The sequence below is a fragment of the Chelonia mydas genome, chromosome 4, assembly GCF_015237465.2.
Source record: "Chelonia mydas isolate rCheMyd1 chromosome 4, rCheMyd1.pri.v2, whole genome shotgun sequence".
In the NCBI taxonomy this organism is placed as follows: domain Eukaryota; kingdom Metazoa; phylum Chordata; order Testudines; family Cheloniidae; genus Chelonia; species Chelonia mydas.
In genome coordinates this window covers 132,101,963-132,120,201 of record NC_057852.1, presented here as the reverse complement: position 1 = coordinate 132,120,201, position 18,239 = coordinate 132,101,963, and the positions used below count along the sequence as shown (strand labels likewise).

Below are 18,239 nucleotides of genomic sequence, written 5' to 3'. Positions count from 1 at the left end.
CTGAAAAAAAACAATGCTCAGAGTGATTCCATTAGTATAATCAGTCAGGCAATAAGTGCATTCAGGTGGAAGGCTGCCATTATATCTAGAAGGAGAAAAAAAGTCCTTACACTAAAATGTCAGGGCTGCCTTTATTCAGGTCATTGACTGTTTCTAGCAGATTGATGACATATTAGTATTTTGAGAAGAGAAGAATAACATACAACCATTTCCATTTAGAGTTCAAGAAATGCCACTGTCTGGAACAAGAAATGTTTACTTGGATATTAGGGGGAAATGGAAAAATGTTTTGCAGAATACTAATAACCTTTCAGAGATGCTATTGTAAATTAATATTTTTATCTCTGGCAACCGGAATTTTATGTTTATAATATGCATTATATGTGTGTAGAGAATAAATTCAATAAAATAAACGTGTTTTACAAGAATTACCTTAATTTTTTACCACTTTTTTTAATCCAGTAAAAGTCTTAATTTAGTGGGCTAGAGTTACAAAAGGACTTGTGACTGCCCTTTTAGGCACCTAAATCCCAGAATTAGGTCCCACTAAGATTCACAAAACTCCTGCTCAGCTGCCACCAAACTCTGTAGGTTCCTAAACTCAATCAGCACCTAGGTTTTTGCAGTAAATGTTTCCTAGGCAACTGTGTTTCCCCTTCTAAGCGTGTGCACGGTTGCTCCCCTTTAGGCTTCTGGACACCTAAGTGCCAGTGTGATTCACAATGGGTGAGAAGATAGACGTTCCTATGCCTAACGCAAGTGTGAGGCCCGATTTATATCTCCTCCACTCCCATCACCACCACTCTGTTAGCTTCTTGTCAAAAAGTTGCAGGCACCTAACAGCAAGATTCTTCAACTGAGACTCCCAAGCAGAGGGACATGCAGCCTAGCCTTAGGTACTGTTGTCCCTGAGAGGAGCAGGACTTGGGACACAGCCCTCTCCTTGGGATCTCCCATTGTCTAGCTTATGCAGGGAGCTGCCTAGCACACTGGGTTTTGTGAATCCCATTCTCTAGGTGCCTATCTCTCTCCCAGTCATTGTACAGGGAGCCTAGCAGGGGTGAAAGTAACATAAAAGACTTAGTGGTTTGGGCTGCTTACGGTACTCCATTTCTTACCGTTACGCCATATCAGACCACTTTCATCTCTGGAGCCTAGGTGCGTAAGTCTGGATTAATTATTCCCAGTGATGTTTTAGTCTCCAAAAAGTTGGCTGGCTGAGGAGTTCACTGGACCGTTTAGGTTGATTTTCAGTAAATCTTGGTGCACTGGGGAAGTTCCAGAAAACTGGCAGAAAGCTAATGTTGTGCCAATTTTTAAAATGGGTAAATGGGATGATCCAGGTAATTATAGGCCTGTCAGCCTGACATCAATCCCAGGCAAGGTAATGGAGTGGCTAATATGAGACTTAATTAATGAAGAATTAAAGATGGGTAATATAATGTATGCCAATCAGCCTTTGTTTATGGCAAGAAGATTCTGTCAAACTAACGTGATATCTCTTTTTTGATGAGATTACAAATTTGGTTGATTAAGGTAGTGTGTTGACAAAATAGATTTAGACTTCTGTAAGGTGTTTGCATTGATACCAGTCAACATTTTGATTAAAAAACCTAGAATGATATAAACTTAATATGGCACACATTAAAATGGATTAAAACCTGGCTAATGGATATGTATGATAATGTAATTATAAATAAGGAATTGTCATCAAGAGGGCGTGTTTCCAGTGAGGTCCCTCAGAGACCCACTCTTGGCCCTGTGCTCTTTAATGTTTTATCAATGACTTGGAAGAAATCACAGAATCATCACTGATAAAGTTTGTAGATAGCACAAAATTGGTCTTAGGTTGCATGACTCAGAAAACATGGCTATTTAGAGATAATATATTTGGGGTTACTGATGGTTTATTCAGGCAGTCAGTTTACAACAGGCTGCCATCAAGCACAAGCTCTACACCCTCTATTCAACTTTGAGGTGTTTGCAAGGGAAGGTGGCAGCAGCTTGTCTGGTAGTGCCATCTGAATTCTCTGTCAGCCAGAGTCTGCAGCATCAGTTGCATCAGTGGGAAGAACATTTAAAGATGTTCCTCCATTGTCCGTTGCAATAGTGTCATTGATAGAGCTCTGTAACACAATGGACAGCTGCATTAGAGTCAATGGCAGGTACACAGCATGGTTTCCTATCTTCAAAAGAGTTTGGCAAGGCTGTGTTCTCTCACTATCGTTCAGTATCAACATAAATTGGTTGATGGATAAGCTTGAGGAGTCAACTGTAAATTGCATTGGGGCGAACACCTTTCTGCTTCAAGATCTTGAATATATTTGTGACTTTGTCTTGTTGGCTTAGTTTGATGATTTGATGCAGCTGATAGTTAATCTGGTCTGGCCCAAAGCAGTGTGCATTGCTCTGGTTATTAATCCAGATAAAACTAAGCTCTGGTCATTACCATAGCATAGCTTCCAGCTCAGTATTAACTTGTCTGGAAGGGACATTGAGCAGATGGCAGGTGTCAAATACTTGGGAGGCATCAGAGAGAATGGTGGAGGATGTTCAAAAGATTTGGACAGTCATATAGCAGCAGCTGCCTCCATGTTTTAGGCCCTTCCTTGGTCTCTGTAGGAATCTCATGACATCAAGATTATGCCTATTTAAGCCAGCAGCAGGAACAGGAAGCTGTCCAAACAACTGAGATCCACCCTCTTCTAGACTCTGTGCCTTGTGCTGCTTTGCTCCTGCTCCTACTCCCCTGGCTTGATTTTCTATCATCCAAACCTGGTGTGACTCCTGGCATCTGATTCATGGTTCTGATCTCCAGTTTGTTTCATGACTCTGACCTCCTGGTATCCTGACCCAGCCTGACTCTTCTCTTGGGACTGCAGACTCAGGCTCTGATCACTAGATCTGGCTGCTCGCTGCCCAGGCATGACAGCTTGCTACAAAGCTGTGGATCTATGGAATCCCAGTTACACCAGCTCTGTTGCATGGAAGTAAAACGTGGGTGCTGAGGGAGGCTGACGAACATCAGATTGACATTTCTGATTCTTGTTGTTTCCATCAGCTGCTCCATATCAAGTGGCAGGACAAGATCCAAAGTGAGACTATTCGAAGCTGAAACCAACAACCACTTCCTTCAGTACTGGCGTAGTTTTGGCAGTTTCCTTGGTATTGATATACTATAAGAATGAAAGACCCGCAAATTCAGAAACTTTTGCACCAAGGAACACTGTTACATGGCTGTTGATTGTGTGTGTGTCAAAAGCTTCAGTGGTGTAACAGAATTGCCAGTGAGAGACATAAATTAAACATAATCAGACTACCGTAAGCACCTTGCCAGAGAGCAATCTGAGTAGTCCTTAATTTGCAAGGAGACTATATCCCTTTGGGATTTGCCATGGTGATGAGGATAATGAGTTATTGGAATAGTAGCCAACCTTGGGGGGAGAGGGGTTTTATGTGTTCTAAGTATTTAGTTTTTTCCTCTTCATTGTCATGTTCAGTAGAGTAAAAGTATGTATGAGATTGATCTCAGGCTGCAGTTAGACTCCAAATCTCTCCTTTGTTCAAAGGTGAATGATGTTACTTTGTTGTTATGGGAATTATCAACCCTCTGCATAAAAACCTACTAGCAATGACTTGCCTTTGTTTTGATAATTGTCAGATGTTGCTAGTTCATGCCTTCCACGTTTGTAGCTATTGTCTGTCCATTGTTTAAAATTTGTAAGCCATTGTTTAAAAGTTAGCAGTCAGTGCAGGTCAATTGTTGGAAAATCTGTGCCTCTAGCATGAAAATGGTTTGATAAATTTTGCTTTATCACAGGCAGGGTTCTCACACAACCCTGTTTGACAGAGTTGCAAGGGACACCTGCCGGGTTCCCTGCCAGCTGTCAGAGACCCTTCCAAGAATCCATGGCTCCAGCGTGACACCACCATGCCAGGGCTTCCAGACTCCCTGCCATGGAGCTTGGGAGTCTGGTAACACTGCAGCTCTCAGAGCTTCTAGGCTCCATGCCAAGCTGGAATGAAACCAAATTCTGAAATAGTGAAATTTATTGCAAACCAGAAATGTGTAGTTTTTGCCAGTGATACCGAAAAAGTCTTTTTTTACGCATGTGACATACAGAAAACCCTCTCATTTATAAATGAAACTATGATCTTGGTTTAAAGATCAGCATTTCATTGTAAAAGAGATTTATTGTTTAAGATGTCTTCATCTGCAATTCAGTAATGTAAAAAGACGGGAAAGCCTGAGGCTGGAGTGGAAAGCAGTAATTCCTAGTGTATGGTGCTCCTTTTTCGACTTATAACAGCCCTGAGGGTTCTAAAAAAATATTTCATACTGATGTCAGTTCATCATCCTCTGCAAAGCTTGTATTTATATTTTGATCTAGATGATTAATCTTTATCTAGGTTATGGGTTCTCAACAGTTCTGAACAACGTGCCAGTGGGTTGCAGCCAGATTGCTTTTCTCATATTGCTAAAGGAGAGAAGCGTCCCAGCTGGATGGGAGGAAGACTCCAGTTCTTGGCATGAGAAAAGGAGTCCTGGTATGGAAAAGGTTAAGAACCACTGGTGAAAGATTCATAGAATCCATGGCCAGAAGAAGTCATTGTGAGCATCTAGTCTGACCTCCTGTATAACACAGGCCATAGAACTTCCCAAAAATAATTCCTAGAGCAGATGAATATATGCTTTTTGGAGACCTGTCTTTATATACATGTATTGGACAGTGCAGAAAAATTCTGCCACTGACAACCAAATTGATATAAATAATGGATTTTCCGTATTCATGTTTATGTCTACCTGTGATTTAGGAGCAGCTCTGAAACATGATGTATTATCATTTGTTTTGTGTTAACTGGTTTTAACTCTGTTACATATGTTTTTAGGTGTCAAAAAATTCTGCATTGAGGATATTAATATATTTAGGGCACCCCTGCCTCAACTTGAAACAAAACAAAGCTTTTCTACTGGTGTGACTCTTTGGGCTAGGGGGAAGAATCTCCTCTCTTCTACCTCCTTTGTTTTCCCCTTTTGTTGTAAAGTGTATGGGTATAGAAAGACAAAGGCATATCTTTAATTGGAGGATATAATGTAAGGATGCGCATTCAGACTCCGTGTTTAACAGATTATATAGGATAGTATAAAATTGAAAAAAAAATGGGTTTGTTTAGTCTGGAGAAGAGAAGACTGAGAGGGGACATAACAGTTTTCAAGTACATAAAAGGTTAATACAAGGAGGAGGGAGAAAAATGTTCTTAACCTCTGAGGATAGGAAAAGAAGCAATGGGCTTAAATTGCAGCAAGGGTGGTTTAGGTTGGACATTAGGAAAAACTTCCTAACTGTCAGAGTGGTTAAGCATTGGAATAAATTGCCGAGGGACGTTGTGGAATCTCCATCATTGAGGATTTTTAAGAGCAGGTTGTACAAACACCTGTCAGGGATGGTCTAGATCAGTGGTTCTCAAACTAGGGCCACTTGTTCAGGGAAAGCCCCTGGTGGGCCAGGCAGGTTTGTTTACCTGCTGCGTCTGCAGGTTCGGCCGATCGCAGCTCCCACTGGCCGCGGTTCGCCGCTCCAGGCCAATGGGGGCTGCAGGAAGGGCAGCCAGCACATCCCTCGGCCCACGCTGTTTCCCACAGCCCCCATTGGCCTGGAGTGGTGAACCGCAGCCAGTGGGAGCCGCGATCGGCTGAACCTGTGGACACGGCAGGTAAACAAATCGGCCCAGCCCGCCAGTGACTTTCCCTAAACAAGTGGTGACCCTAGTTTGAGAACGACTGGTCTAGATAATACTTAGTCCTGCCATGAGTACATGGCACTGGACTAGATGACCTCTTGAGGTCCCTTCCAGTTCTATGATTCTATGAAAATGCATTGAAAAAAAGATGAATTGAGGGCAGATAGCTAATGGGGGAGGAGGGGAGGGAGTAAGAGAGTAAGTGTGGGTGCAAGTGTTTGCAGGCACATAATAATTGAAACTGTCAAAAAAAAAACCTGGCTTCTAATGTGTCTCACTCTAGGCCTCTTGAAATTACACAAAAGGGATATAAGAGATGAAGAGAAGAATCACAGAAAAGGGAAACTGATGTAAAGAATGACAATTAATGTTGGGGTCTCCTATGTCTTCAGACACAACCAACGGGGGGACACAGGAACACACGGAGACTGGAGTCTTCGGTTATGGATCAGTTTATTGTAGCAGAAACTCCGCTACACCCTGCAGAAGCATAGCTGAACCACCCGTTTCCCCTTTATTGTAATCATCAGTCCTTCCCCTCCCCAGGCGGGCAGTTCTAGTCTCGGTCTCGGCCCAATAATTGCCCTCTAATTTCCCTGCTAAATCCTCCACCCCTGTTTATGTTTGCATCTGCTATGACCTTTTGTTGCCATATAAGGAGCTGTTTTGAGCACTTGGGTATCTTTAGTCAGTCAACACCTGCAGGCTTCTGGTTTTGGGGTTTTCCGTGTGCGTCTTTCTCTGGCAGCTTACCAGACAGACTTAACATCAGACAGAGCCAGCCCCACTACAATTAACATGACATTTTTCAAACAGGTCATGCTTGGAAGAGTCTCCCTGGAGCCATTTTGTTCTTTACTATAGTTTCAAACGGTTTGCCCGGTACTGAAGTCAGGTTTACCAGCCTGTAATTGCTGGGATCACCTCTGGAGCCCTTTTCTAAAAATTGGCTTCACATTAGCTATCCTCCACTCCTTTGGTACAGAAGCTGATTTAAATGATAGTTACAGACTACAGTTAGTAGTTCAGCAATGTCACATTTGAATTCCTTCAGACTTCTTGGGTGAATACCATCTAGGCCTGGTGACTTGTTACTATTTAGTTTATCAATTTGTTCCAAAACCTCCTCTAATGACACCTCAATCTGGGACAGTTCCTCAGATTTGTCACCTAAAAAGAATAGCTAAGGTTTGAGAATCTCCCTCATATCCTCAGCCATGAAGACTGATGGAAAGAATTCATTTAGTTTCTCCAAAATGGCCTTATCATCCTTGAGTGCTCCTTTAGCATTTTTACCATCCACTGGCCCCACTGGTTGTTTAGCAGGCTTCCTGCTTATGATGTACTTAATTTTTTTTTTTGCTATTACTTTTTGAGTCTTTGGCTAGCTGTTCTTCAAATTCTTTTTTGGCCTTCCTAATTATATTTTTTACAATTCATTTACCAAAGTTTATGCTCCTTTCTATTTTCCTCGCTAGGATTTAATTTCCACTTTTTAAATTAAGCCTTTTTGCCTCTCACTGCTTCTTTTACTTTGTTGTTTAGCCATGGTGGTACTTTTTTGGTTCTCTTAATATGTTTTTTAATTTGGGGTATACATTTAGGTTGAGCCTCTATTATGGGTGGTTTTAAAGTTTCCATGCAGCTTGCAGGGATTTCACTTTTGGCACTATAACTTTTAATTTCTGTTTAATTAACTTATTTTTGTGTAGTCCCCCTTTCTGAAATTAAATGCGACAGAGTTGGGCTGCTGTGGTGTTTTCCCTGCAGCAGGGATGTTAAATTTAATTACACTATTACCAAGCAGTCCAGATATATACACCTCTTAGACCAGATCCTGTGCTCCACTTAAGACTAAACCAAGAATTGCCTCTCCTCTTGTGTGTTCCTGGACTAGCTGCTCCAAGAAACAGTCATTTAAGGTGTCAAGAAACTTGATCTTAGCATTCCGTCCTGAGATGACATGTACCCAGTCAATATGCGGATAGCTGAAATTCAGCATTTTTATTGAGTTTATTTTTATAGCCTCTCTAATCTCCCTGAACATTTCACAGTCACTATCACCATCCTGGTCAGGTGGTCAGTAATACATCCCTATTATTAAAGCATGGAATTACTGTACAAAGAGATTCTATGAAAGAGTTTGGGTCATTGAAGTTTTTTACTTCATTTGATTCTATGCTTTCTTTCACAAATAGTGCCACTCCCCCACCAGCATGTCCTGTTCTGTCCTTCCGATATATTTTGTACTTGGCTTGGAAACTTGAAGCTTATGGAGCCAGAAGCTGAGCCTTGGGTAAAGCTGGGGCTCCTGGGCTTTCAGGTTCCCGGATCCATGACCAGGAGTCTGGAAGCCCTGATACATCTGGCTACCGTGGAGCTGGGGATCCTGGAAGACCTCAGCAGCCTGAAGAGGTGGCAGGTTTCCCACAAAAACCTCCCTTTCATTCACAAAAAGCTCATCGAACCCATGATGTTTCTGCAAAGCATTTTGAGTTCTATAAATCTACGTTTTCTGATTAAACTCTTTTGTTGGAAAATTTATAACCTAGCTCTGCCCTCAGTATCATCCCATATTAGCATTGCAGTGGTTGGGGAAAATTTAAAATAAAAGTACCCAACATGTGTATTATTTTAGTGAAGGTCCTTGATATCAGTTCTGTAAGGATGGATAAATATTTTGAAAATTAATAATTTCCTTTTAAATAATTAATGAAAACTTAATATTATGCTATTATATCCACAATAACGGACCATTTCCATTAAGGTTCAACAAAAATCAGTATATTGAATTTTTGTGGAGGTGATTTTGATTATTGAATTTTTGGTTACTTAATTTTTGTTTAGTTGTTTCTTTATCTTGGTAGGATGTGCAGAATGGTGCACTATACCAATCAACAAGGTTACTATTGATTTTTTTTTTTTAAATGGAAAACTGAATGTTTTGGGAACAGGAAAAAGTTAGGCGTCCTCTGTCTCTGCCCATTCATAGGAGTTATGCAATTTTTCTACCAACAAAAAATTCTATATGTTACTAGAGTAATTTATTATTTGAACCGCTGGACTCCGTTGTCTTTGGCTGCCAGTGCTGCAACATGTTAGTGATTCTTCTCTATGTAGAAACTTTCTGATGACAATTCTTTATTGTCCAACTTTTCGTTAATTTATGTTTTCTCCCTGTGTATGTATTATCTGAAGTAGCTTGGCATCAACAGACCTAATTCTTCTGTGAGTGCTAGTCTATATGTGTTCTACTTCTGTGGTCATGTGCCCCATACATTGGAGATCAGATTTTTAGCCAGCACTGTCAATTGGTCACACATGCTTTGTCGCATCCATCCCCCATCAAGGGTATAATTAAACTCAAATCCCAGCTTCATATTCTTTGCCCTCAGTTTAACCATGCCAATTTCTGCAATATCTTTTTTATTGAAAGTATAAGGTCACTGCCAACTGCTTATGAAACCTGTTCTTACTAATCTTTTATGAGTAATTTATTGTGTTTCTTTGTTAATCTGGAATTAGGTTACAGAGATGTACCACCATGATATAAACAGTGAAATCAACTTTTAAAAGTATGGAAATTCAAAGTTCAAATTCTGCTTAAAATAAAAATAAACAAACAGACAAACAAACATGGGCTCTGAGTTCGCCAGATCTGTGTGTGGGTGTCCAGACTGCAAAGGGAGTTGGAGAAACCTGTGTTCTAATTTATAGCCCCAGCTGGCATAGTAAGCCCAGGTCCAAAGCAGATACAAACTTGGGTACAAAGATTTTGTGTGAGGATGGTAGGGAGGGGTTAGGGTTTAACTCTCAGATAACAGTCCAGGTTAACCCTGCAGTGAAGACGTACCGTTATGGTCACCCAAACAACCTTTTATATCCAGATTAGAGCTATTTAAATCCACCTGCCATTTTGACTCAGTAGTAATTCCATTGCTTCTTCGTTCAGGGTTTAAGCACATGATAACAGAACACATCAACAGATGTGCCCTGCATGGGCTTATGTTAGTTCCTAAAGTATATTAGCCTGTTGTATATAACTTGAATGATTTGCATTTTGTGATGTAATGTGCTTTCTTTGGGCAGGCAGAGTGGCAGAAAGGCACATTAGATACAGTGTGCAATGTTTTCTAAATGTTGGTCTTTAATCTCCAAAAATTCTTACTCAAGTTATTCAACACGTTTGCAATAAATTCTAATTGTCTAATAAATTCTAAATTCTAATTGTCTAATAAATTCTACACTAAAAAAAATGTGACTGCATGAACAGTATTTTTAAGTTAAAATGTCTTCAGTGCAAAAATGGGACCATTACTGCAGCATCAACTATTGTCCCACCATAGTACCTGTACATTGAAGTAATAAAACTAATAATGCTTTTTAGCTTGTGTAGTCTTTGCAGCAGGGGCAACATCTTCCTTTGTGTCTGGAAAGTGCCCAAAATTTAGACACTACTGCAATATAAGTAATACCATTTGTCATCCCAGAAAAGTGTTGCTTTTTGACTGCCGCCAACTTTTGTGTCATCATATTTAATTGCTCGATTATGGCATTACTTTAATACTGTTGCTTTCTGTACTTTCCTTCTTAACACTATCTCTTCAAATGTTTGAGAGTTAATAACATTTTGCTCTCCCAACCGGGGCTGGATATGGATCAAGAAATAAGTAGTAAAAATATCTCTGTTCCTTATTATCAGTATAATTTTCTGGACATTTGGGACTACATTTTCAAACTTGGGAGCCTCATATTAGGCACCTAAATCCATATTTAAGAAATTAAAACAAGTGGTTGTAAATGCATACACCTAGGAATAAAGAACGTATTCCATATTTAAAAGTCGGAGGACTCTATCCTAAGAAGCAGTGACTCTGAAAAAGATTTGGGGATTATGATGGCTAATCCACTGAACATGAGCTCCTAGTGCAACACTGTGGCCAAAAGGATGAATGTGATCCTTGGGGGCAAAAACACAGGAATCTTGGATAGGAGTAGAGAGGTTATTTTACCTCTGTATTTGGCACTGGTGCAACTGCTGTTAGAGCATTGTGTCCAGTTCTGGTGTCAACAATTCAAGAAGAATGTTGATAAATTGGAGAAGGTTGAAAGAAGAGCCATGAGAATGATTAAAGGATTAGAAAATATGCCTCATAAGAATAGACTCAAAGCCCTGGTCTACACTGGTGGGGGGGGTCGACCTAAGATACGCAACTTCAGCTACACGAATAACGTAGCTGAAGATGGCGTATCTTAGGTCAACTTACCTGGCTGTGAGGACGGCGGCGAGTCGACCGTTGCCACTCCCCCGTCGACTCCGCTTCTGCCTCTCACAAGCTGGAGTTCCGGAGCCGACGGGGAGCGCATTCAGGGATCAATGTATCGCATCTAGACGAGATACTATAAATCAGTCCCCGATAGATCGATCACTACCCGCCGATCTGCCGGGTAGTGAAGACCTGCCCAAAGAGTTCAATCTATTTAGCTTAACAAAAGAATGTTAAGTGGGGACTTGATCACAGTCTATAAGTACATGGGGAACAAATATTTGATAATGGGCATTTCAATCTAGCAGAGAAAGGTATCCAATGATCCAATGTTTGGAAGCTGAAGCAGGACAAATTCAGACTGGAAATAAGGCATATATTTTTAACAGGGTAATTAAACATTAGAGCGATTTTCCAAAGGGTTGTGGTGGATTTTCCATCAATGGCAACTTTTAAATCAAGGTTGGATGTTTTTCTAAAAAGATTTGCTCTAGGAATTATTTGGGGCAAATTCTCTGGCCTGTGTTCTACAGGAGGTCAGGTTAGATGATCCCAATGGTCCCTTCTAGCCTTGAAATTTATGAATTTAGGTGCCTACCACTTTTAGCTCCAATGAAAGCCAATCAAATCTGTGCATGCTTGGCACGTCTGAAGGTTGGGCTATTTTTATTGCAAAAAAAAAAAAGTTGACACATACAGATCACATGATCTTCCATATGGGACAGCTAATTTCATACTAACTAGGGCAACTAATTAAAGTGCTGTGCAAACTTTTTTTAAAAAACTTTTTTTTTTCCCTCCCCAAAGGTGACAACCCTTGTGAACACGAGCAACAAAGGGCCATCTGGTAAAAAGAAAGGGCGATCTAAGAAAGCGCATGTGTTGGCTGCTTCGGTAGAGCAAGCTACCCAAAACTTTTTGGAAAAAGGAGAACAGATTGCTAAAGAGAGCCATGACCTCAAGGAGGAATTGGTTGTTGCTGTAGAGGATGTACGCAAACAAGGTATGTACAGTGAATCTGTCCTAACTCTGAACTTATCATAATTGCTACATGAGAGAACATAGGGGAGAAATCAAATCAATATCTTAGATGTCTGTATACTGATGCGAGGAGTACTGGGTATTAGCAGGAAAAACTAGAATTGCTAGTTAATAAGCACAACTATTACATAGTTGGCATCACAGTTGATGGGATAATACACATCTTCTATTGACCTAGAAGGGTATATACACAATAAAGATAATGGATTTCAAGAAGGCAGGCTTCAGCTATCTCAAGAAGTAGGTAGGTAAGATCCCATGGGAATCAAGTCTAAGGGGAAAAACAGTTCTAGAGCACTGGCACTTTTTCAAAGAGATTATTATTAAGGGCACAAAAGCAAACTATCCCACTGTGTAAGAATGATAGGAAGTATAGCAAGAGATCACACTGGTTTAACCAGGAGCTCTTCAATAATCTGAAACTCAAAAAAAGAGTCCTGCAAAAAGTGGAAACTAGGTCAAATTACAAAGGATGAATATAAACAAACAACACAAGTAAGTATCGACAAAATTAGAAAGACCAAGGCACAAAAGAAGATTAAACTAGCTAGAAACATAAAAGGTAATAAGAAAACATTCTACAAATACATTAGAATCAAGAGGAAGACCAAGGACAGGGTTGGCCTGTTACTCAATGAGAGTGGGGGAAACAATAATAGAAAATGTGGAAATGGCAGAAGTGTTAAATGACTTCTTTGTTTCAGTTTTCACCAAAAGAGGTTAGTAATAATTGCACGTATAACACAGTGAATGCCAGTAAAAAAGGAGGTAGGATCAGAGGCTAAAATAGGGAAAGAACAAGTTAAAAATTACTTAGACAAGTTAGATGTCTTCAAGTCACCAGGACCTGATGAAATACATCCTAGAATACTCAAGGAGCTGATTGACCAGTTATCTGAGCCCTTAGTGATTGCCTTCCAAAAGTCATGGAAGACGAGTGAGATTCCAGAGGACTGGAAAAGGGCAAAGATAGTTTCAATCCATAAAAAGAGAAATAAGGACAACCAGGGAATGACAGACCAGTCAGCTTAACTTCAGTACCCAGAAAGGTAATGAACCAAATAATTAATTTGCAAACACCTAAAAGATAATAAGGTGATAAGTAACAGTCAGCATGGATTTGTCAAGAACAGATCATTTCAAAGCAACCTAATAGCTTTCTTTATCAGGGTACCAAGCCTTGTGGATAGGGGGAAAGCAGATGATATGATATAACTTCACTTTAGCTTCTGATACTGTCTCACATGACCTTCTCATAAACAAACTAAGAAAATACAACCTAGATGGAGATAACAGAAGGTGCGTGCATAACTTTTTGGAAAACTGTTCCCAGACAGTAGTTTTCAGTAGTTCACATTCAAGCTGGAAGGGCATATCAAGTGGGTCCCACAGGGATCAGTTCTGGGTCCGATTCTGTTCAATATCTTCATCAATGATTTAGATAATGGCATAGAGAGTACACTTATAAAGTTTGTCATCAATACCAAGCTGGGAGGGGTTGCAAGTGTTTTGGAGGATAGGATTAAAATTCAAAATGATCTGGACAAACTGGAGAAATGGTCTGAAGTAAATAGGATGAAATTCAATAAGCACAAATGGAAAGTACTCCACTTAGGAAAGAACAATCAGCTGCACACATACAAAATGGGAAATGACTGCCTTGGAAGGAGTACTGCAGAAAGGGACCTGGAGGTCATATTGGATCACAAGCTAAATATGAGTCAACAGTATAACGCTCTTGCGGGAAAAGTGAACATCATTCTGGGATATATTAGCAGGAGTTGTAAGCAAGACACAAGAAGTAATTCTTCCACTCTACTCCACATTGATTACACCTCAACTGGAGTATTGTGTCCAGTTCTGGGTGTCACATTTCAAGAAAGATGTGAACAAATTGGAGAAAGTCCAGAGAAAAGAAACAAAAATTATTACAGGTCTAGAAAATATGACCTATGAGGGAAGATTGAAAAAAAATGGGTTTGTTTAGTCTGGAGAAGAGAAGATTTAGGGAGGACACGATTACAGTTTTCAAGTACAAAAAAGGGAGGTGGTGGAATCTCCATCCTTAGAGGTTTTTAAAGCCTGGCTTGACAAAGCCCTGGCTGGGATGATTTAGTTGGGGTTGGTCCTGCTTTGAGCAGGGACGAGATTACCTCCTGAGGTCTCTTCCAACCCTAATCTTCTATTATTCTATGATTCTATGAAAAGGTTGTTACAAGGAGGAGGGAGAAAAAAATGTTTTCCTTGGCCTCTAAAGATAGGACAAGAATCAATGGACTTAAATTGCAGCAAGGGCGATTTGCGTTGGACATTAGGGAAAACTTCCTAGCTGTCAGGGAAATTAAGCACTGGAATAAATTGCCTAGGGAGGTTGTGGAATCTCCGTTATTGGAGATTTTTAAGAGCAGGTTAGACCAACACCTGTCAGGGATGGTCTAGATAATACTTAGTCCTGCCTTGATTGCAGGGGACTGGACTAAATGACCTCTTGAGGTCCCTTCCAGTTTTATAATTCTATGATTGCTGGATTTCTTCCAAGAGAAGTATGCCTCTAGCTTCCTGGATGATGATCATGTGATTAAAACTACTGATATGGTGTAGATTGCATTATATTTTCAATATTTGTACAAATAACTAATGGTTTATTCAGTAGTAGCCAAGTGTTTAGCTGAACATTACAGCTGGGTCAATAACTGATTTTTTTTATTCATTGGTTGTTCAGGGGGAAAAATTAGTTGAGATTAAACTGAAACCAATAAATGCTTAAAATGTTGATGAACTGGTTGAGCAAAATGTTTTGTTTGGCATGAAACATTTTGTTTCTGGACATTTTTAAAGGGCTAGAGTCACAAAATGGAGAGGGAGAAGGCAGAGGTGGTGCCCACACCCCTTATAACATTTAGCCCAGAGATTAGGGCACTCACTGGGGATGTAAGGGACCTAGGTTCAAATCCCGTGTTGAGGTGGAGTATCCTAACGAGTGGAATGTGAATTATTCTGGGCCTAGTCTTTTCAGTCTCTCCTGTTGAAGCTCTTCCTCTTTATAAAATACTTTAATAGGCAAAAAGTGAGAGTGCTTGTGATTCCAGGTGGTTAGGGCACTTATCTGGGAGCTGGGACTGCCACGTTCAAGTCCCTCTACTTTAATGACTATTCTGGATGCCTGTGCTAACCATTGAATTTAAAAATATGAGGGAGGTGGCACCACCACTGATCCCATCCCCCCAGTGCCTATTGTTAATACCGTCATTTTGTGAATGTACTCTGAAAAATTTGGGTATGGGGTGGGACAAAACTGCTTGGAGAATTTGTGTCAAATTCACAAATAGTTTTGCAAAGGCTTGAACTGATTTTTTCAGTGAATAAACTGAAAACTGTTGTCCAACTCTACTGAACAGTCTATCTTAGGTAATTTACCACATCATCTCATCATTTTGCCTGAGCTCCACTGACTCAGGAAATAGGAAACTCAGAGATTGTTCAGTGTCCTAAATGACAAGTGCTGATGCAAAACCATGAGGCTGACTTTGCTTCAAGTTATTCTTTATATCACTGTGTGGAGGATGAGCTTTTTTTCTGTAATGAAAATTACAGGGAAAATAGATTGCAAATCTGTTAAGCTCTGAATAGTGGCTTAAAGAAGAAGCATGTATAGGATGTATGTAATCAATATTTTGCACGGTGAACAATTTAATAATTATCAACCAAATAATGCAATGATGTAGAATTCTTTGGTTTTTAAATGTGTAACACAAAGATTAGCATAATCTTAAATCACAAAAATACAAACAATATTACAATCTGATCTTCACTATGTAGTTGGTGGTTAAATAGATATTAAGAATACCTTGCATATTTTATACAACGGTAACTTCAGGATATACCAACAATATGCAAGCTACTCATCTAATATGCATCTTTCACAGTAGCATGTGGAAAAGAAATTTAAGAAAATTCATTTTATAACCATTACAATAGTTTGCATTGTTATTGTAGGACACCTGCTTTCAAATAAATAATAACTACAATAAGGCTTTGGAAATTCAAAAGTAACCTTTTATCTCAGCTAAGAATTTTAAAGGTAAAATACATAGCAGGTGTGACAGTTGTGACAATTCCCTGCATTATCCTTGAAAAACCTTATTGAATTAAGTTTAAGTATTTTTGGAATCCATTGTATTAAATGCAGCGACTATGTATTATTGTAGGCTGGGGTTTATGTAACCTCTCTGTTGTGGAGCTACGATGTGAACCCTTGAAAGTGTCATGAACTTCAAAAGACTATGTTGAACAATGTGGCAGACAAGAATGGGTTTTGGGGAGAAACAGTGCCAAGTGGTTTGCTTGGAGAATCTCTAGGAGAAGGTGAATGCAATTTTCACACCTGTGGCTATTTAAAAAAGCAAGCTGTGGAAGCTACGCCCTGACGAGAGGACCATTATCTGCTGATTACCCATTCCATACTCTCAACATCAAAGGCCCAAGCGGTATAAAGGAAAGAGTAACCTATTCATGGGGATGCTAGTTCTGAGCTAAGACTGTTTATGAACTTTGTAATCAACAGAAAAAAAACAACAACCCTTTGTTGGGTTAGAAGGGTTAGACTCCTACCAGAACCTGGGACTGGAGTTGGGGGATGATCTCTGGGAAACTTATTAGCATGAATGTTGGTTCTTTTATTGTTTTTAATATGTTTTCTCTGTGATACTTACATCTTAAGAATAACTGTGCTTACTTATAAAGAGCTGTGTGATAACTTGTGACTGCTGGCAATTTCAGCTGTTCAGTTTTGCTTTTCTTAGTCCATGTGTGCCTGACTTAGGGTGATCCATGAAGCCTATCTAATCTAAGCATAGATAGCATGTCCATTATCATATCTAAGCTCCTTACTCAGTTTATCAGTGCCTTATATTATTTTAATACTAATTTGATTTGTAAACTTGTGCTTCATAAAGTTAAAGGCACCTGAGAGGAATCCTTCCCTTACCCCTCCACTCACTCGATTTATGGCACATGAGCATGTTTTCAAATTGCTCACATGCCTCTTTTAAAAAAAAATTGGTGTGTGTGTGTGTGTGTGTAAAGCCACAGAAATAGTGTAACAAAAGATAAAGGTGTTAAACAGTACTCTGCGAAACACTGCAAATATTCATATTATGTTAACACTCTATGTCTGTCATAAGAATGGGGTGGATTGTGGGTTTACAATACACAATGGGTTTATTACTATTTGATCAAGAGAAGTCCACATGCCATTTTTAATACAGTGACACGTGGACAGTCCAGCTGTGGTGAAGTATGAACTGACACGTTTAACTAGATGACATAAATTGCTGAAATAAAAATCTCATCGTATGTTTTGCAAGAGTACTGTGTGTGGATTTCCTGGCTAAATTTCATATTGGGTAGTTCCTATCTAAAAGCTTCCCCTGCAGTTTCAACTGGATATGATATTCTTCCCTTCCAGTCCTAAATTGCTGTATCCTGATGTAGGCAGTTGAACAGCTGGGAGCGGGATGCATTTCATTAGTGGGTGAAGCAATTGTAGTATGTTGCTTGCTCAGTGCTTTGGAATCCTACTTGTTAAAAAGGACTATCCAAATATAAGATCATTATTACTGGAAGAAAATGGAAGAATTAAGATTTTTTTTTTCCCCAGCAGGAATGAGGCAAAACATCTTGATGATCAACACTTTCAGTTTAACAAGTCAAGAGTTCTTGAAAGCAGCTATTCTGGGAACAAGAAAACAGCTCTTTCAAGTCTCTTGCAAATGTCACACTCTCAGAATTATTACAAAAATAATTCTAGGTGTGTTTATATATCAGGTATGCATGTCTTGACTAACATCGCAGATTTAACTAAATTGTCAGACAGGTCAGAAAATAATCTCTAGTCCTAACTCAAAATGACTGTACACTAATTAGAATGTCTAATGATGATTTCTGAGATAACTAGGACTAAAGCCAATGCCTTAAAATATGGGTGCCTAAAGATTGGTCCCCAAATAAGTGGCCTGATTTTGAAAAGCATTGAGCACCTTTTTAAAGGTGTCTTGGGTTTGAAAATGTTGGTCTTTCTCTGAACTCTTTTCCAACTGCCATTTTATGTGGTCTCTAGACTTTTGAATCATGCAGCATTAAAAACTCCTCTGATTTACGCATAGCCAATATACGTGGAATAACACCTCA

General features: G+C 39.6%; 1 protein-coding gene across 6 annotated transcripts in view; it reads left to right on the top strand.

Annotated features, from left to right (window-relative positions):
* Positions 1-18,239, top strand: part of CTNNA2 (catenin alpha 2) — a 775,924-nt gene that overhangs the window by 142,868 nt on the left and 614,817 nt on the right. For all 6 annotated transcript variants that reach the window (XM_043544890.1, XM_037898317.2, XM_043544889.1 and 3 more), the window contains exon 3: positions 11,817-12,012. In XM_043544890.1, coding sequence (XP_043400825.1) covers positions 11,817-12,012 — 196 coding nt within the window. The remainder of the gene's footprint in view (positions 1-11,816; positions 12,013-18,239) is intronic.